Source organism: Triticum dicoccoides, unplaced genomic scaffold (assembly GCF_002162155.2).
Source record: "Triticum dicoccoides isolate Atlit2015 ecotype Zavitan unplaced genomic scaffold, WEW_v2.0 scaffold68397, whole genome shotgun sequence".
Classification (NCBI taxonomy): Eukaryota; Viridiplantae; Streptophyta; class Magnoliopsida; order Poales; family Poaceae; genus Triticum; species Triticum dicoccoides.
The window spans coordinates 23,075-43,635 of record NW_021291742.1 but is presented as its reverse complement, the minus strand read 5'-3'; the positions used below and the strand labels follow the sequence as shown (position 1 = coordinate 43,635).

Here is a 20,561-nt window from a genome sequence, read left to right as displayed (position 1 = left end):
CTGTAATTTGTGATTGTGCATTTGTGTGGATATATTGGTTGATTCATGTTCTTTATATAGGGCCCAAGCCCCAAGGAACATCAACTGGGTTATCTAATTCAGTCTCGTTTCTTCGGTTTTGTAACCCAGAGATGGTTGATGTTCTGCAACCTTCGGGCTTTTAACATTTGGGCGTGCAACATATACTTTTAAACAACCGTCTCTTCTTTATTTTATTGAATGAACTTTTGGCACGGAGCTTCCACTAATAGCCGAGGTGGAGGCATTCGTGAACATCCGAGTGAATGACATGCATAGTGAAGTAGTGTAAAGTAACTAGTTGAGACTATCTGTATCAAGAGTGATGTACGTTTCCTACTTGTATTATATATGGGGGATGGAAGCCACCAAGATTAAGGTCTAGCTCGGTAACATCAGAATAATATAAAGATATATTGAATTGTTACAAATGTAACTCACTTGTGATTAACCTTGTATCTAATTTTTCTCTTAATGTTCTATTTGGTGTTACTCAAAGCGCTTTGTAATTCCAGCAGCTACCTTCCATGCCCTTCTCCATACCAGGTATTTTTTTGGGAGGCACCGGAAGAATCGGTTTTTGGAAAAACTCATAAATCTCGGTATTTTACCTCCCAAAGAATTCAATTGAATTTTAAATTCTATTTTATTGCGTATAAATATAAGTATGTAACCTGTAAATCATCAAATATGGTAGAGCATGCCCTGGTGGGAAATACCCTTTAGTTCCTGGGTGTATATACACCTCACGTAGAAAATAATAATGATAATAATAAGTCACAAAACTTTGGAACTATTTTTACAATAAATTTGACTTTCTTTTGCTCTAATTCAGTCTCTTTCTTTGGTTTTGCAACCAACAGATTGTTGGTGTTCTGCAACCTTCGGGCATATAACAATTGGGCGTGCGACAAATATTTTTAAACAACCGCCTTCTTTGTTTCAGTGAATGGAATTTTGGCATGGAGCTTCCATTAATAGTCATTTGTGAATAACCGAGTGAATAAAATTCACGGGAAGGCAGTGCAACTAACTAACTAGTTTTGACTATCCGTATGTGTGACATACGTTTGCAAATTACTTATATTATATATGGGATGGAATCCACCAAGATTAAAGTGTAGCTCGGCAACATCAAAGTAATACACCACAGGATTAAATTATTATAAATGTAACGCACTAGAGTTTCCCTCTGTATATTCATTGGCAATTTGTTGTTTCGTGGTACTCAAAGCACTTTTTAATTTCACCAGCTCCATCCACATCGTTTAGGGTTCTCTTTTTTCTCAATACTGGTGTTTCTTTCCAGGAGGCGCTGAAAGAACCGATTGTAGGGACAACTCAAAAATCATCGAGTTTTACCGCCCGAATAATTCAATGTTTTTGTGTATAAATAGTAAAATAGATATCTATGACCAGCATAACATCACATATGGTAGTGCGTGTGTACTCAGTCATATATGCAAGGTCTTGCTGAACTAAAAACTGATGTATTTGCCAATTTCATTTCATACTGTGCCCAAACTGGGAAATACATAAATCTCAAAAAATATTAAATCCACATAAATAATACATCTAGCACCGAAACAACGTAAATACATAAATCAACAAAAATATCATATACATGTGAATCGTAAATATAGCACCGAGACGGGACAAATACATAAAGTTGTGAAAATATCAAATACAAGCGAGTGGTGGCTTATTTTAATTAGCAGCAACTCCACCACCAAGAGAACAACGCACACATCTACGTTTCCGCATGTCTGCTTGTACATAGCTTAATGCAAGGTTTTTATGGCATCGCTCACACATCAGACCAAGTGATCTTGAACACTCCAATCTCCTCCTTGAGCCCCAGCGCCTTCCACACGGCCGGTGACGCGTCTACGTCATTGTATGGGCACGGTGGCTCGAAGTTGTGCTCGGCGTCGCAGCCGTACACCGAGTCGCACTCGTCGACGACCTTGGCCAGCACGGCACGCCCGTTCCCGTTGATGCGGATCATCTTGTTGCACCTGCGCTTGCCGTCCAGGCGCAACCACCCCGTTGACAGCGCCACCACCAGCTCGGTGTCCTTGTGGAAGCGGTTGTCGCAGAACGATTTGCCGCCGCCGTCTCCACCTCGTGCGAAGCTGTTCAGAGTTAGGATCGCTGGCGTGTCGGCCGACACCGGGGGAGAGCACCTGAATTGCGGGTAGCGGTGACCGTCTTTACAGCAGACTGAGCCGTGATCCCTGTTGCAGTCACCGGCTTTGCCATGCAGGAAGCCACTGATGTGGCACCTTCCGTGAAGATGTTTGGCCTCTGTAGTAACGTTCGCGCTGCTGCTCACGGACACGGAGACACCATGGACGCGAAGCTGTGACAGGAGCATCACAAGAGCAAACATAGCTAATAGCTTCTTCAATTTAGCCATGTCTGTGAGGTAGTCACGTTGCTTGCAAATCTGTAATTTGTGATTGTGCATTTGTGTGGATATATTGGTTGATCCATGTTCTTTATATAGGGCCCAAGCCCCAAGGAACATCAACTGGGTTATCTAATTCAGTCTCGTTTCTTCGGTTTTGTAACCCAGAGATGGTTGATGTTCTGCAACCTTCGGGCTTTTAACATTTGGGCGTGCAACATATACTTTAGAACAACCGTCTCTTCTTTATTTTATTGAATGAACTTTTGGCACGGAGCTTCCACTAATAGCCGAGGTGGAGGCATTCGTGAACATCCGAGTGAATGACATGCATAGTGAAGTAGTGTAAAGTAACTAGTTGAGACTATCTGTCTCAAGAGTGATGTACGTTTCCTACTTGTATTATATATGGGGGATGGAAGCCACCAAGATTAAGGTCTAGCTCGGTAACATCAGAATAATATAAAGATATATTGAATTGTTACAAATGTAACTCACTTGTGATTAACCTTGTATCTAATTTTTCTCTTAATGTTCTATTTGGTGTTACTCAAAGCGCTTTGTAATTCCAGCAGCTACCTTCCACGCCCTTCTCCATACCAGGTATTTTTTTGGGAGGCACCGGAAGAATCGGTTTTTGGAAAAACTCATAAATCTCGGTATTTTACCTCCCAAAGAATTCAATTGAATTTTAAATTCTATTTTATTGCGTATAAATATAAGTATGTAACCTGTAAATCATCAAATATGGTAGAGCATGCCCTGGTGGGAAATACCCTTTAGTTCCTAGGTGTATATACACCTCACGTAGAAAATAATAATGATAATAATAAGTCACAAAACTTTGGAACTTTTTTTACAATAAATTTGACTTTCTTTTGCCCTAATTCAGTCTCTTTCTTTGGTTTTGCAACCAACAGATTGTTGGTGTTCTGCAACCTTCGGGCATATAACAATTGGGCGTGCCACAAATATTTTTAAACAGCCGCCTTCTTTGTTTCAGTGGATGGAATTTTGGCATGGAGCTTCCATTAATAGTCATTTGTGAATAACCGAGTGAATAAAATTCACGGGGAGGCAGTGCAACTAACTAACTAGTTTAGACTATCCGTATGAGTGACATACGTTTGCAAATTTCTTATATTATATATGGGATGGAATCCACCAAGATTAAAGTGTAGCTCGGCAACATCAAAGTAATACACCACAGGATTAAATTATTACAAATGTAACGCACTAGAGTTTCCCTTTGTATATTCACTGGCAATTTGTTGTTTCGTGGTACTCAAAGCACTTTTTAATTTCACCAGCTCCATCCACATCGTTTAGGGTTCTCTTTTTTCTCAATACTGGTGTTTCTTTCCAGGAGGCGCTGAAAGAACGATTGTAGGGACAACTCAAAAATCATCGAGTTTTACCGCCCGAATACTTCAATGTTTTTGTGTATAAATAGTAAAATATATATCTATGACCAGCATAACATCACATATGGTAGTGTGTGTGTGTATGTTTGTGTGTGTGTGTACTCAGCCATATATGCAAGGTCTTGCTGAACTAAAAATTGATGTATTTGCCAATTTCATTTCATACTGTACCCAAACTGGGCAAATACATAAATCTCAAAAAATATTAAATCCACGTAAATAATACATATAGCACCGAAACAAGGTAAATACATTAATCAAGAAAAATATCATATACATGTGAATCGTAAATATAGCACCGAGACAGGACAAATACATAAAGTTGTGAAAATATCAAATACAAGCGAGTGGTGGCTTATTTTAATTAGCAGCACGTCCACCACCAAGAGAACAACGCACACATCTATGCTTCCGCATGTCTGCGTGTACATAGCTTAATGCAAGGTATTCATGGCATCGCTCACACATCAGACCAAGTGATCTTGAACACTCCAATCTCCTCCTTGAGCCCGAGCGCCTTCCACACGGCCGGTGACGCGTCTACGTCATTGTATGGGCACGGTGGCTCGAAGTTGTGCTCGGCGTCGCAGCCGTACACCGAGTCGCACTCATCGACGACCTTGGCCAGCACGGCACGCCCGTTCCCGTTGATGCGGATCATCTTGTTGCACCTGCGCTTGCCGTCCAGGCGCAACCACCCCGTTGACAGCGCCACCACCAGCTCGGTGCCCTTGTGGAAGCGGTTGTCGCAAAACGATTTTCCGCCGCCGTCTCCACCTCGTGCGAAGCTGTTCAGAGTTAGGATCGCCGGCGTGTCGGCCGACACCGGGGGCGAGCACCTGAATTGCGGGTAGCGGTGACCGTCTTTACAGCAGACCGAGCCGTGATCCCTGTTGCAGTCACCGGATTTGCCATGCAGGAAGCCACTGATGTGGCACCTGCCGCGAAGATGTTTGGCCTCTGTAGTAACGTTCGCGCTGCTGCTCACGGACACGGAGACACCATGGACGCGAAGCTGTGACAGGAGCATCACAAGAGCAAACATAGCTAATAGCTTCTTCAAGTTAGCCATGTCTGTGAGGTACTCACGTTGCTTGCAAATCTGTAATTTGTGATTGTGCATTTGTGTGGATATATTGGTTGATCCATGTTCTTTATATTGGGCCCAAGCCCCAAGGAACATCAACTAGGTTATCTAAATCAGTCTCGTTTCTTCGGTTTTGTAACCCAGAGATGGTTGATGTTCTGCAACCTTCGGGCTTGTAACATTTGGGCGTGCAACATATACTTTTAAACAACCGTCTCTTCTTTATTTCATTGAATGAACTTTTGGAACGGAGCTTCCACTAATAGCCGAGGTGGAGGCATTCGTGAACATCCGAGTGAATGACATGCATAGTGAAGTAGTGTAAAGTAACTAGTTGAGACTATCTGTATCAAGAGTGATGTACGTTTCCTACTTGTATTATATCTGGGGGATGGAAGCCGACAAGATTAAGGTCTAGCTCGGTAACATCAGAATAACATAAAGATAGATTGAATTGTTATAAATGTAACTCGCTTGTGATTAACCTTGTATCTAATTTTTCTTGTAATGTTTTATTTGGTGTTACTCAAAGTGCTTTGTAATTCCAGCAGCTACCTTCCACACCCTTCTCCATACCAGGTATTTTTTTGGGAGGCACCGGAAGAATCGGATTTTGGAAAAACTCATAAATCTCGGTATTTAACCTCCCAAAGAATTCAATTGAATTTTGAATTCTACTCCCTCTGTTCCTATATATATGCTGTATAGTTTTTGGCACGGTTAGTAAAGAACGCACATTGAGGGATAATTTCACAAGTTCTGGGCGAGATTACACCTGACTAATTAACATGAGAAAATAGAGGAGCTTGCCTAATATAAGGAAATGTAATTAAATCCCTAAAAAAATTATCCAAACGAGTGGTGCAACACAATACACCTTATATTTTGGACTTTTTCTCAAAAAACTATACACCTTATATCAAGGAATGGAGGGAGTATTTTATTAGGTATAAATATAAGTATGTAACCTGTAAATCATCAAATATGGTAGAGCATGCCCTGGTGGGAAATACCCTTTAGTTCCTGGGTGTATATACACCTCATGTAGAAAATAAAAATGATAATAATAAGTCACAAAAGTTTGGAACTTTTTTTACAATAAATTTGACTTTCTTTTGCTCTAATTCAGTCTTTTTCTTTGGTTTTGCAACCAACAGATGGTTGGTGTTCTGCAACCTTTGGGCTTATAACAATTGGGCGTGCGACAAATATTTTTAAACATCCGCCTTCTTTGTTTCAGTGAATGGAATTTTGGCATGGAGCTTCCATTAATAGTCATTTGTGAATAACCGAGTGAATGAAATTCACGGGAAGGCAGTGCAACTAACTAACTAGTTTAGACTATCCGTATGAGTGACATACGTTTCCAAATTTCTTATATTATATATGGGATGGAATCCACCAAGATTAAGGTGTAGCTCGGCAACATCAAAGTAATACACCACCGGATTAAATTATTACAAATGTAACGCACTAGAGTTTCCCTCTGTATATTCACTGGCAATTTGTTGTTTCGTGGTACTCAAAGCACTTCTTAATTTCACCAGCTCCCTCCACATCGTTTAGGGTTCTCTTTTTTCTCAATACTGGTGTTTCTTTCCAGGAGGCGCTTAAAGAACCGATTCTAGGAACAACTAAAAAATCAACGAGTTTTACCGCCCGAAGAATTCAATGTTTTTGTGTATAAATAGTGAAATATATGTCTATGACCAGCATAACATCAAATATAGTAGTGTGTGTGTGTGTGTGTGTGTGTGTGTGTACTCAGTCATATATGCAAGGTCTTGTTGAACTAAAAATTGATGTATGGGAATATTTTGTTTTTGCCACTATAGAATTTGCCAATTTTCCTTATGCCACTTTAGATTTTGACATTTCACTTTTGCCACTCTTAGTTTCCGATAATTATAACAATTGCCATTCCCGTGGCAAACGCAAAATTTTCAGAGTGGCAATTGTGATAATTGTGAAAAGCTATGAGTGGCAAAAGTGAAATAAAATTATTTTACTTTTCCCACAGAATGGCAATTGTGATAATTGTCCAAAACTAAAAGTGGCAAAAGTGAAATGTTAAAATCTAGAGTGTCATAAGGAAAATTGGCAAAATCTAGATTGGCAAAAACAAAACTTTCCCTTGATGTATTTGCGAATTTCATTTCATATAGTACCCAAACTGGGCAAATAGATAAATCTAAAAAAATATTAAATACATGTAAATAATGCATATAGCACAGAAACAAGGTAAATACATAAATCAAGAAAAATATCATATACATGCGAATCGTAAATATAGCACCGAGACAGGACAAATACACAAAGTTGTGAAAATATCAAATACAAGCGAGTGGTGGCTTATTTTAATTAGCAGCAACTCCACCACCAAGAGAACAACGCACACATCTACGCTTCCGCATGTCTGCGTGTACATAGCTTAATGCAAGGTCTTCATGGCATAGCTCACACATCAGACCAAGTGATCTTGAACACTCCAATCTCCTCCTTGAGGCCCAGCGCCTTCCACACGGCCGATGACGCGTCTACGTCGTTGTATGGGCACGGTGGCTCGAAGTTGTGCTCGCCGTCACAGCCGTACACCGAGTCGCACTCGTCGACGACCTTGGCCAGCATGGCACGCCCGTTCCCGTTGATGCGGATCATCTTGTTGCACCTGCGCTTGCCATCCAGGCGCAGCCACCCCGTGGGCAGCGCCACCACCAGCTCAGTGTCCTTGTGGAAGCGATTGTCGCAGAACGATTTGCCGCCGCCATCTCCACCTCGTGTGAAGCTGTTCAGAGTTAGGATCGCCGACGTGTCGGCTGACACCGAGGGCGAGCACCTGAATTGCGGGTAGCGGTGACCGTCTTCACAGCAGACCAAGCCGTGATCTCTGTTGCAGTCACCGGATTTGCCATGCAGGAAGCCACTGATATGGCACCTGTCTGGAAGATGTTTGGTCTCTGTAGTAATTTTCGCGCTGCTGCCCACGGACACGGAGACACCATGGACGCGAAACTGTGACAGGAGCATCACGAGAGCAAACATAGCTAATAGCTTCTTCAAGTTAGCCATATCTGTGAGGTACTCACGTTGCTTGCAAATCTGCAATTTGTGCTTGTGCGTTTGTGAGGATATATTGGTTGATCCAAGTTCTTTATATAGGGCCCAAGCCCCAAGGAACAGCAACTGGGTTATCTAATTCAGTCTCGTTTCTTCTGTTTTGTAACCCAGAGATGGTTGATGTTCTGCAACCTTCGGGCTTGTAACATTCGGGCGTGCAACATATAATTTTAAACAACCGTCTCTTCTTTAGTTTAGTTAATGAACGTTTGGCATGGAGCTTCCATTAATAGTCGAGGTGGAGACATGTGTGAACATCCGAGTGAATGACATGCACAGTGAAGTAAAGTAGTGTAAGTAACCAGTTGAGACTATCTGTATCAAGAGTGGTGTATGTTTCCTACTTGTATTATATCTGGGGGATGGAAGCCGCCAAAATTAAGGTCTAGCTCGGTAACATCAGAATAACATAAAGATAGATTGAATTGTTACAAATGTAACTCACCTGTGATTAACCTTGTATCTAATTTTTCTTGTAATTTTCTATTTGGTGTTACTCAAAGCGCTTTGTAATTCCAGCAGCTACCTTCCACGCCCTTGTCCATACCAGGTGTTTTTTTAGGAGGCACCGGAAGAATCGGTTTTTGGAAAAACTCAGAAATCTCGGTATTTTACAGCCCATAGAATTCAAATGAATTTTGAATTCTATTTATTGGGTATAAATACAAGTATGTAACCTGTAAATCATCAGATATGGTAGAGCATGCCCCGGTGGGAAATACCCTATAGTTCCGGGTGTATATACACCTCACAAAGAAAATAATAATGATAATAATAAGTTACAAAAGTTTGATTTTTTTTTACAATAAATTCGACTTGCTTTTGCACTAATTCAGTCTCTTTCTTTGGTTTTGCAACCAACAGACGGTTGGTGTTCTGCAATCTTCGGGCTTATAACAATTGGGCGCGCAGCACATATTTTTAAACAGACGCCTTCTTTCTTTCAGTGAATGTAATTTTGGCATGGAGTTTCCATTAATAGTCATTTGTGAATAACCGAGTGAATGAAATTCACAAGAGTAGTGCAACTAACTAACTAGTTTAAACTATCCGTATGAGTGACATACGTTTCCAAATTTTTTATATTATATATGGGATGGAATCCACCAAGATTACGGTGTAGCTCGGCAATATCAAAGTAATACACGACCGGATTAAATTATTACAAATATAACGCACTAGAGTTTCCCTCTATATATTCACTGGCAATTTGTTGTTTCGTGCTACTCAAAGCGCTTTGTAATTTCACCAGCTCCATCCACCTCGTTTAGGATTCTCTTTTTTCTCAATACTGGTGTTTCTTTCCAGGAGGCGCTGAAAGAACCGATTCTTGAAACAACTCAAAAATCATCGAGTTTTACCGCCCCGAAGAATTCAATATTTTTGTGTATAAATAGTGAAATATATGTCTATGACCAGCATAACATCACATTTGGTAGTGTGTGTGTGTGTACTCAGTCATATATGCAGGTCTTGTTGAACTAAAAATTGACGTATTCGCCAATTTCATTTCATATTGTACCCAAACTGGGCAAATACATAAATCTCAAAAAATATTAAATACACGTAGATAATACATATAGCACAGAAACAAGGCAAACACATAAATCAAGAAAAATATCATATACATGTTAATCGTAAATATAGCACCAAGACAGGACTAATACATAAAGTTGTGAAAATATCAAATACAAGCGAGTGGTGGCTTATTTTAATTAGCAGCAACTCCACCACCTAGAGAACAACGCACACATCTACGCTTCCGCATGTCTGCGTGTACGTAGCTTAATGCAAGGTCTTCATGGCATAGCTCACACAACATACCAAGTGATCTTGAACACTCCAATCTCCTCCTTGAGCCCCAGCGCCTTCCACACGGCCGGTGACGCGTCTACGTCGTTGTTTGGGCACGGTGGCTCGAAGTTGTGCTCGGCGTCGCAGCCGTACACCGAGTCGCACTCGTCGACGACCTTGGCCAGCACAGCACGCCCGTTCCCGTTGATGCGGATCATCTTGTTGCACCTGCGCTTGCTGTCCAGGCGCAGCCACCCCGTGGACAGTGCCACCACCAGCTCGGTGTCCTTGTGGAAGCTGTTGTCGCAGAACGATTTGCCGCCACCGTCTCCACCTCGTGCAAAGCTGTTCAGAGTTAGGATCGCTGGCGTGTCGGCCGACACTGGGGGCGACCACCTGAATTGCGGGTAGCGGTGACCGTCTTTACAGCAGACCGAGCCATGATCCCTGTTGCAGTCGCCGGATTTGCCATGCAGGAAGCCACTGATGTGGCACCTGCCACGAAGATGTTTGGTCTCTATAGTAACGTTCGCGCTGCTGCCCATGGACACAGAGACACCATGGACGCGGAGCTGTGACTGGAACATCACGAGAGCAAACATAGCTAATAGCTTCTTCAAGTTAGCCATGTCTGTGAGGTACTCATGTTGCTTGCAAATCTGCAATTTATGCTTGTGCGTTTGTGAGGATATATTGGTTGATCCACGTTCTTTATATAGGGCCCAAGCCCCAAGGAACATCAACTATGTTATCTAATTCAGTCTCGTTTCTTCGGTTTTGTAACCCAAAGATGGTTGATGTTCTGCAACCTCCGGGCTCGTAACATTTGGGCGTGCAACATATACATTTAAACAACCATCTCTTCTTTAGTTTAGTGAATGAACTTTTGGCATGGAGCTTCCATTAATAGTCGAGGTGGAGACATGCGTGAACATCCAAGTGAATGACATGCACAGTGAAGTAGTGTAAGTAACTAGTTGAGACTATCTGTATCAAGAGTGATGTACGTTTCCTACTTGTATTATATCTGGGGGATGGATGCCGCCAAGATTAAGGTCTAGCTCGGTAATATCAGAATAACATAAAGATAGATTGAATAGTTACAAATGTAACTCACTTGTGATTAACCTTGTATCTAATTTTTCGTGTAATTTTCTATTTGGTGTTACTCAAAGCTCTTTGTAATTCCAGCAGCCACCTTCCACGCCCTTCTCCATACTAGGTGTTTTTTTGAGAGGCACCGAAGAATCGGTATTTGGGAAAACTCAGAAATCTCGGTATTTTACCACCCATAGAATTCAAATGAATTTTGAATTCTATTTTATTGGGTATAAATATAAGTATGTAACCTGTAAATCATCAAATATGGTAGAGCATGCCCTAGTGGGAAATACCCTTTAGTTCCTGGGTGTATATACACCTCACATAGAAAATTATAATGATAATAATAAGTTACAAAAGTTTGGAAACTTTTTACAATAAATTTGACTTTCTTTTGCATTAATTCAGTCTCTTTCTTTGGTTTTGCAACCAACAGATGGTTGGTGTTCTGCAACATTTGGGCTTATAACAATTGGGCGTGCGACAAATATTTTTAAACATCCGCCTTCTTTGTTTCAGTGAATGGAATTTTGGCATGGAGCTTGCATTAATAGTCATTTGTGAATAACCGAGTGAATTAAATTCACGGGAAAGTAGTGCAACTAACTAACAAGTTTATACTATCCGTATGAGTGACATACGTTTCCTAATTTCTTATATTATATATGGGATGGAATCCACCAATAGTAAGGTGTAGCTCGGCAACATCAAAGTAATAAACCATCGGATTAAATGATTACAAATGTAACGCACTAGAGTTTCCCTCTGTATATTCCCTGGCAATTTGTTGTTTCGTGGTACTCAAAGCGCTTTTTAATTTCACCAGCTCCCTCCACATCGTTTAGGATTCTCTTTTTTCTCAATACCGGTCTTTCTTTCTAGGAGGCGCTGAAAGAACCGATTTTAGAAACAACGCAAAAATCATCGAGTTTTACCGTCGGAAGAATTCAATGTTTTTGTGTATAAATAGTGAAATTTATGTCTATGGCCAGCATAACATCACATATGGTAGTGTGTGTGTGTACTCAGTCATATATGCAAGTTCTTGTTGAACTAAAAATTGATGTATTTACCAATTTCATTTCATATTGTACCCAACCTGGGCAAATACATAAATCTAAAAAAATATTAAATAAACATAAATAGTACATATTAAAAACATAAATCAAAAATTATCATCTACATGTGAATCGTAAATATAGCACCAAGACAGGACAAATACATAAAGTTTTGAAAATATCAAATACAAGCGAGTGTTGGCTTATTTTAATTAGCTGCAACTCCACCACCAAGAGAACAACGCACACATCTATGCTTTCGCATGTCTGCGTGTACGTAGCTTAATGCAATGTATACATGGCATAGCTCACATATCAGACCAAGTGATCTTGAACACTCCAGTCTCCTCCTTGATCCCCAGCGCCTTCCACATGGCCGGTGACGCGTCTACGTCATTGTATGGGCACGGTGGCTCGAAGTTGTGCTCGGCGTCGCAGCCGTACACCGAGTCACACTCATCGACGACCTTGGCCAGCACGGCACGCCCGTTCCCGTTGATGCGGATCATCTTGTTGCACCTGCGCTTGCCGTCCAGGCGCAGCCACCCCGTAGACAGCGCCACCACCAGCTCGGTGTCCTTGTGGAAGCGGTTGTCGCAAAACGATTTGCCGCCGCCGTCTCCACCTCGTGCGAAGCTGTTCAGAGTTAGGATCGCCGGCGTGTCGGCCGACAGCGGGGCGAGCACCTGAATTGCGGGTAGCGGTGACCGTCTTTACAGCAGACCGAGCTGTGATCCCTGGTGCAGTCGCCGGATTTGCCATGTAGAAAGCCACTGATGTGGCACCTGCCGCGAAGATGTTTGGTCTCTGTATTAATGTTTGCACTGTTGCCCACGGACAAGGAGACACCATGGACGCGGAGCTGTGACAGGAACATCACGAGAGCAAATATTAATAGCTTCTTCAAGTTAGCCATGTCTGTGAGGTACTGACGATGCTTGCAAATCTTTAATTTGTGTTTGTTTGTTTGTGAGGATATATTGGTTGATCCATGTTCTTTATATAGGGCCCAAGCCCCCCAAGGAACATCAACTGTTCATGCAACTAGATTATCTAATTCAGTCTCGTTTCTTCGGTTTTGTTACCCATAGATGGTTGATGTTCTGCAATCTTCGGGCTTGTAACATTTGGGCGTGCAACATATACTTTTAAAAAATTGTCTCTTCTTTATTTATTGAATGAACTTTTGGCATGGAACTTCCATTAATAGTCGAGGTGGAGACATGCGTGAACAGCCGAGTGAATGACATGCACAGTGAAGTAGTGTAAGTAACTAGTTGAGACTATATGTATCAAGAGTGATGTACGTTTCCTACTTGTATTATATGTGGGGGATGGAAGCTGCCAAGATTAAGGTCTAGCTCGGTAACATCCGAATAACATAAAGACAGATTGAATTATTACAAATGTAACTCACTTGTGATTAACCTTATATCTATTTTTTATTGTAATTTTCTATTTGGTGTTACTCAAAGCGCTTTGTAATTCCAGCTGTTACCTTCCACGCCCTTCTCCATACCATCTGTCTTTTTGGGAGGCACCGGAAGAATCGGGCTTTGGAAAAAAAAACTCATGAATTTTGAATTCTATTTTATTGGGTATAAATATAAGTATGTAACCTGTAAATCATCAAATATGGTAGAGCATGCCCCGGTGGGAAATATCCTTTAGTTCCTGGGTGTATATACACCCCACATGGAAAGTAATAATAATAATAACAATAATAATAGTAATAAGTCACAAAAGTTTGGAAGTTTTTTCACAACAAATTTGACTTTCTTTTGTACTAATTCAGTCTCTTTCTTTGGTTTTGCAACCAACAGATGGTTGGTGTTCTGCAACCTTCGGGTTTATAACAATTGGGCGTGCAACAAATATTTTTAAACAACCGCCTTCTTTGTTTCAGTGAATGGAATTTTGGTATGGTGCTTCTATTAATAGTCATTTGTGAACAACCGAGTGAATGAAATTCATGGGAAAGTAGTGCAACTAACAAACTAGTTTAGACTATCCGTATGAGTGACATACGTTTCCTAATTTCTTATATTATATGTTGGATGGAATCCACCAAGATTAAGGTGTAGCTCGGCAACATCAAAGTAATACACCACCGGATTAAATTATTACAAATGTAACGCACTATAGTTTCCCTCTGTATATTCCCTGGCAATTTGTTGTTTGGTGGTACTCAAAGCGCTTTTTAATTTCACCAGCTCCCTCCACATCATTTAGGGTTCTCTTTTTTCTCAATACTGGTGTTTCTTTCCGGTAGGCGCTAAAAGAACCGATTCTAGGGGCAACTCAAAAATCATCGAGTTTTACCGCCCGAAGAATTCAATGTTTTTGTGTATAAATAGTGAAATATATGTCTATGGCCAGCATAACATCACATATGGTAGTGTGTGTGTGTGTACTCAGTCATATATGCAAGGTCTTGTTGAACTAAAAATTGATGTATTTGCCAATTTCATTTCATATTGTACCCAAATTGGGCAAATACATCAATCTTAAAAAATATTAAATACACACAAATAATACATATAGCACCGGAGTTGGTCGAGGAGGCCCGCGAGGAGGCTCTCGGGGCCACTCGTGCTTGCGTCGGACGCAGGCTCATCAGAGATGCGAACCTCGCCGATAAGATCGGCGAGGCAGCTGGCCGCACAGGCGATCTCAGTGCCGTGCAGCGCGTCGGCACAGACGCCATCCGGCATGCCGGGCTGGCTGCACTCGCTGGGGAGGAACAGGGTTCCCGTCCAGAGCAGATCTCCGGACGACGGTGCACCTCGCCCCATGGTGGGCGCCAAATGTCGGGGGTTGGATACGACATATGCCAAAGGATGGATTATCATGGTGGGAGCGAGTAGAACGTCGCCGGTGCCTGGAAGCGGGATGAGGCGAAGACATGCACGCCGGCGGAACATACCCAGCTTCAGGGCTCTCCTAGGAGATAACACCCCTACTGCTGCTCTGCGGGGTCTCCGCATGATCACTAAGGCAAAGTGACTACAATGGTGCTCCTGGAGCTGTTTCTGGAGGCAGGAGAGGGCAAGGCTAGCTCTCTCCTCCCTGTGCTATCTGGTCTATCTCTATCTAGGTTCCAACCCTTTGCATGGGTGCCCCGGGGGGTTTATATAGGCCTACCCCCCCGAGGGTACAATAGTAATCCGGCTGGGCGCGGGTCCCAGCCGTCTGTCTCTTAGGCCGCCGTCCTCCCCGCCGGCTTCTGGGGCCCGCCGACTGGCGGGTCCCACGGGCAGGCTTGATACTGTAGCGGCACTCCTGATGACGCAGGCTTGGTCATTGGGTCATGGCAACAGTGCCACCGTCTATCGGGCGATCACTGTCGCCATTCCCCATCCTATCTGGTTAATGGCTCGTGGGGCCCTGGGGAGGAGTCGGCCGACTCCAGGGAGGCCGACTCCCACAGGTCCGTCTTCGGGGCGCTCAGGCCGCCTTTGGCCCACCCACTGACAGGCGGCCCCGCCGCCTTCGGGTCGTACAGGCCGGCGTCGTGGGTACAGTGTGTTGCGCCCTGTGGCTGAGGTCAGGGCAGGCATGGCAACAGTGCCACGCCTCGCCGGAGATCTTCCGGCAATACGGCTCACTATAGCCATGCCGTCCTTCGTAAGCAGGGGGGAACGGCCACGCCGTGACCGTACCCCACATCGTACTTCGAGATGAGGGAGGAGTCATGGGCCGACTCTCCATAGTCGGCCTCTTTGGAGGTCGCCAGCTTGGAGTCGGCTTATCTCGGAGTCGCCGTCTGGGACTCAGCTTGTCTTGGAGTCGTCGTCTGGGACTCGGCTTGTTTTGGAGTCGCTCCTGGGACTCGGCCTGAGGGGCGCGGCCTGCCCCGATGACTTGAAAGGTCCTGGGACTCGGGTTAGCCTACCCGTGGCCCATTACTCCGACAGAGACCACGCACAAGTCCCTTGTACCTACACAAAATGATAGCTCATCGCAACCAACGCGATTAGTGGTTGTCAATCCCTTCACGGTCACTTACGAGAGTGAGATCTGATAGAGATGATAAATGATATTTTTGGTATTTTTGGTATATAGATGCAAAGTGAAAAGTAAAAGGCAAAGTAAAAACAAAGCAAGTAATAAAGTAATGGAGATTGATTTGACGAGAATAGACCCGGGGGCATAGGCTTCACTAGTGGCTTCTCTCAAGAGCATAGATATTCTACGGTGGGTGAACAAATTACTGTTGAGCAATTGACATAATTGAGCATAATTATGAGTATATCTAGGTATGACCATGTATATAGGCATCACGTCCAAGACAAGTAGATCGAAACGATTCTGCATCTACTACTATTACTCCACTCATCGACCGCTATCCAGCATGCATCTAGAGTATTAAGTTAAAAACAGAGTAACACCTTAAGCAAGATGACATGATGTAGAGGGATAAATTCATGCAATATGATAAAAAAACCATCTTGTTATCCTCGATGGCAACAATACAATACGTGCCTTGCTGCCCCTTCTGTCACTGGGAAAGGACACCGCAAGATTGAACCCAAAGCTAAGCACTTCTCCCATTGCAAGAACTATCAATCTAGTTGGCCAAACCAAACGGATAATTCGAAGAGACTTGCAAAGATAACTCAATCATACATAAAAGAATTCAGAGAAGATTCAAGTATTATTCATAGATAAGCTGGATCATAAACCCACAATTCATCGGTCTCAACAAACACACTGCAAAAAGAAGATTACATCGAATAGATCTCCACGAGAGAGGGGGAGAACATTGTATTGAGACCCAAAAAGAGAGAAGAAGCCATCTAGCTACTAGCTATGGACCCGAAGGTCTGAAGTAAACTACTCACACTTCATCGAAGGGGCTATGGTGTTGATGTAGAAGCCCTCCATGGTGGATGCCCCCTCCGGCGGAGCTCCGGAATAGGCCCCAAGATGGGATCTCGTGGATACAGAAGGTTGCGGCGGTGGAATTAGGTTTTTGGCTCATGTTCTGATCGTTTGGGGGTACGTAGGTATATATAGGGGGAAGGAGTACGTCGGTGGAGCAACAGGGGGCCACGAGGAAGGGGGCGCGCCCTAGGGGGGGCACCCCCCACCCTCGTGATCGCCTCTTTTGTTCCTTGGAGTAGGGTCCAAATCTCCTGGATCACGTTCGGTGAGAAAATCACGTTCCCGAAGGTTTCATTCCGTTTGGACTCCGTTTGATATTCCATTTCTTCGAAACACTAATAGGCAAAAAAACAGCAATTCTGGGCTGGGCCCCCGGTTAATAGGTTAGTCCCAAAAAATAATATAAAAGTGGAAAATAAAGCCCAATATAGTCCAAAACAGTAGATAAAGTAGCATGGAGCAATAAAAAATTATAGATACGTTGGAGACGTGTTAGTAGTTCCTGCGATATTCCCGAGATATCAAGGGTTAACACTCGAGGGTAAATCAGAGTAGAGGTTGGGCAGGCATATTGGTTTGTAGAAGACAAGTGCTTTAACTTGTCCGAGAAATGGAACTAAAGGGGAACAATCATGGTCAGAACCACGATTGCAAAGGACCAAACATAGATACCAGATGAACTTATAATAAGGGGATTATTATTATCTCAAGAAGCTTCCATGATAAGTTCCACATTAGGTCCATGGGCATGAACACAAAGTTCAAGGTCGACTCCCACTTCTTCAATGCATAACCTTTCATTCACTCCTCGTTTTCGAAGAAATTGTAGTGCAGAAAATTTATCTGGCGAAGTACTAGAAGAGTAAGACTCGGGAGAACTCTCGGGTTCACATGGATTATGGAAGGCATAAGTTCAACCCATCGGGGAATTATTACGAATCTATACAACCATCAACCAAGCAAAAGATATGAGTTCGAAAGCAGAGTATCAAAGTCAAAGTCGATCATACAATTTACCGAAGGTATTATGTATCAGGGAAAAACTCATAAGATTTTGGATGTGAGGGACACTGTTGGATAATAACCCAGCAATGAATCTGGCGATTAGTTGATGTGAGTATCGGTAATCAATCGGATGAAGAAGGGGATGCAAAGGCATCGGCTTATAGAAATGTCTGAATGATTCAATACTTGCGAACAAAGGAATTATGATTTCAATACGAAGGATCAGAAGCAGAGGATCTGATCAAAAGATGAGTAAGTTGAATAGACTTAGAGGTGCACCCGATCAAATCTGGATTAGGCAAGATCTAGCTCATAACCGGAGCGATGTCGGAGCCGGAAAGAAAATTTCCAAGGATTAATTGATGATTGCGAGTATTCGCTCACACGTTGAATCCATAGGAACAGAATGACAATCACAACGAATTTTAAAGAATATTGCTAGACATATGGAATTAATCCTAATGCAAGCAGGCAAGGAGAATCAAGAGCAATAGGATGCAGAGGATTTTCGGAAGATCACATAGTATTTCCAAGTATTTTGGAAAGCATATGAACAACTGGGGATGAACGGGTTCAGTGAATTATCCGTAGTGCAAAAAGAAGCCACAAAGCAGAAGGCACAAAGGATTCTCAAAACAACGGAGAGTACATCTTGTAATAATAGGAGCAACTGGATATTAAGGTACAAGCAGCAAGGATGTTATTCACGGGAATTACTGTGGTCAGGAACTACAATGCAATGGGCTCAGGGTGTTGAGAAACATCGAGGAGTATCTGCAGAATCTTCTGGCAAAGCAAGCGATCATCGGTAATATCAGAGCTCTTCGGGAGGAAGTGGGTATGAGAACCTAATGTCAGAGTTAGTGAAATGTTTAACCCGAATAGAAGAGAGATCAGAATCCCTGAGTATAGACGACGAGTAAAAGATCCTAACACCATCCGATGGCGACGTGGGCCCGTAAGCCACACGGCCAAGTTAGTAAAACAGTTTTGGATGACTAGACTCAACTTTGGCCAAGGAGTTGGAAGGGGGGCTACCTACAGGCAGTCGGCTCTGATACCAACTTGTGACGCACACGATTCAATCATACACTAATCATACAGGCAAATGTGTATGATCAAGGACTCACGGGAAGATATCACAACACAACTCTAGACACAAATTAAAATAATACAAGCTTTATATTACAAGCCAGGGGCCTCGAGGGCTCGAATACATAAGCTAGAATACACAAGAGTCGACGGAAGCAACAATATCTTAGTACAGACATGAGTTAGACAAGTTTGCCTTAAGAAGGCTAGCACAAAAGCAACAATGATTGAAAAGGCAAGGCCTCCTGCCTGGTAGCCTCCTAACTATTCCTGGTCATCGGCGGTCTCCATGTAGTAGTAGGCACCCTCGGGTAGTAGGAGTCGTCGGTGGTGTCGTCTGGATCCTGGGCTCCACCATCTGGTTACGACATCCGAGAAGAATGGAAAAAGGGGGAAGAGAGGAAGCAAAGCAACCGTGAGTACTCATCCGAAGTACACAACAAGCAAGGATCTACACTACATATGCAACACTATCAAAGGAAGGCTATATATGTGGATTGGGCTACAGAAATGCTAGAATAAGAGGGGGAGAAGCTAGTCCTATCGAAGGCTAGCATCTTCTGGAAACCACCACCTTGCAAAACTAGGAGGGAGTAGAGAAGTATAACATAAGTCATATTTATGTTGTTGTATCAATGCTCCGGGATCCTTTCTCGACTCCCGAAGCAACATATCCAAAACATGCCTCAGCATCCAGTTCTAGTTGTATCGACCAGGATACAACTCCAAGTGTCCGTTATCGTAGGACAGGCTATCGATAGATGTTTTCTTCCCTGCATGGGTGCACCAACTTACCCACCACACTCGATTAACTCCGGCCGGACACACTTTCGTGGGTCAAACCCGACCTCGGCCATACAATACGCCGCAACCCGACCTAGGCTTAATAGAGAGGTCAGCACGCCGGACTAAACCTATGCCCCCAGGTGTCATGGGCCATCGCCCCGAGAACTCCTGCACGTTGCGTACGCGGACGGTGAGAAGACCTAGCTACCTCCTTCAAAAAGGCAGGTGCTAACCAGTGCAACCTAGCACACGCCGCTCAGTCACTGACGTCTATTAAGCTTCGGCTGATGCATATGATGCAGAACGCCCATACTATGCCCACGTGATGGTTAGTGCTATCAGGCCATAGGCCCCTTGGATCAAATATCCAAATTGTAGTGGATTAGGAACGCGCGGTAACAAGCAGTGACTCATGAAAGATGTGACCCCGTTGCCCCGTCTCGAGCACTTGCGGCAAGGGCTAAGAATGCCCGGCCATGCCTCGTAATTATCTCGCGGGCACCCTCCAGGTCAACCCGACTCCTCATCACTCGCAAATATGCTCGCGCGGGTACCCCCAGGGCCGACCCGTCTTTAGTAACAGGGTTCAGTGTAAAGTCATAGTAACCATAGTAACCATGTGTCTAACACCAAGGGGAAAACCTGAGGAATCACCCTTGATGGATTCCACTCGATGTAATCATCAAGGTGAACGTAAGAGGATCCACCCTCGAGGTTCACACTTGAGGGGTTGCACGACAGAGTCTTATCGATGGTTAAGGCGGAATCACCCTCGATGACCA

General features: G+C 43.3%; 4 protein-coding genes and 1 pseudogene across 4 annotated transcripts; all 5 read right to left on the bottom strand.

The window, feature by feature from the left end:
- Positions 1-1,825: 1,825 nt before the first annotated feature.
- On the bottom strand, positions 1,826-2,437 carry LOC119347452 (putative ripening-related protein 4). Its single transcript, XM_037616187.1, has one exon. It carries the CDS (start codon positions 2,435-2,437, stop codon positions 1,826-1,828), a length of 612 nt encoding a protein of 203 aa, XP_037472084.1.
- A 1,875-nt stretch (positions 2,438-4,312) lies between these two features.
- LOC119347451 (putative ripening-related protein 4) lies at positions 4,313-4,924 on the bottom strand. Its single transcript, XM_037616186.1, has one exon. It carries the CDS (start codon positions 4,922-4,924, stop codon positions 4,313-4,315), a length of 612 nt encoding a protein of 203 aa, XP_037472083.1.
- Positions 4,925-7,396: 2,472 nt separating this feature from the next.
- LOC119347461 (putative ripening-related protein 4) lies at positions 7,397-8,008 on the bottom strand. Its single transcript, XM_037616196.1, has 2 exons — positions 7,929-8,008; positions 7,397-7,874 (listed from the first exon to the last, which is right to left on the bottom strand). Exons 1-2 carry the CDS (start codon positions 8,006-8,008, stop codon positions 7,397-7,399), a joined length of 558 nt encoding a protein of 185 aa, XP_037472093.1.
- Positions 8,009-9,867: 1,859 nt separating this feature from the next.
- On the bottom strand, positions 9,868-10,479 carry LOC119347458 (putative ripening-related protein 4). The gene has a single exon (XM_037616192.1). The coding sequence runs from the start codon at positions 10,477-10,479 to the stop codon at positions 9,868-9,870; it is 612 nt and encodes a 203-aa protein (XP_037472089.1).
- Positions 10,480-12,317: 1,838 nt separating this feature from the next.
- On the bottom strand, positions 12,318-12,925 carry LOC119347462 (annotated as a pseudogene).
- Positions 12,926-20,561: the final 7,636 nt, after the last annotated feature.

Excerpts from the sequence above, each read along its gene's own strand:
- LOC119347451 (XM_037616186.1), bottom strand. The coding sequence starts at position 4,924 with ATGGCTAACTTGAAGAAGCTATTAGCTATGTTTGCTCTTGTGATGCTC.
- LOC119347461 (XM_037616196.1), bottom strand. The coding sequence starts at position 8,008 with ATGGCTAACTTGAAGAAGCTATTAGCTATGTTTGCTCTCGTGATGCTC. Across the intron at positions 7,875-7,928 it reads CGCGTCCATGGTGTCTCCGT|GTGCCATATCAGTGGCTTCC; the intron begins GTCCGTGGGCAG and ends TCTTCCAGACAG.
- LOC119347458 (XM_037616192.1), bottom strand. The coding sequence starts at position 10,479 with ATGGCTAACTTGAAGAAGCTATTAGCTATGTTTGCTCTCGTGATGTTC.
- LOC119347452 (XM_037616187.1), bottom strand. The coding sequence starts at position 2,437 with ATGGCTAAATTGAAGAAGCTATTAGCTATGTTTGCTCTTGTGATGCTC.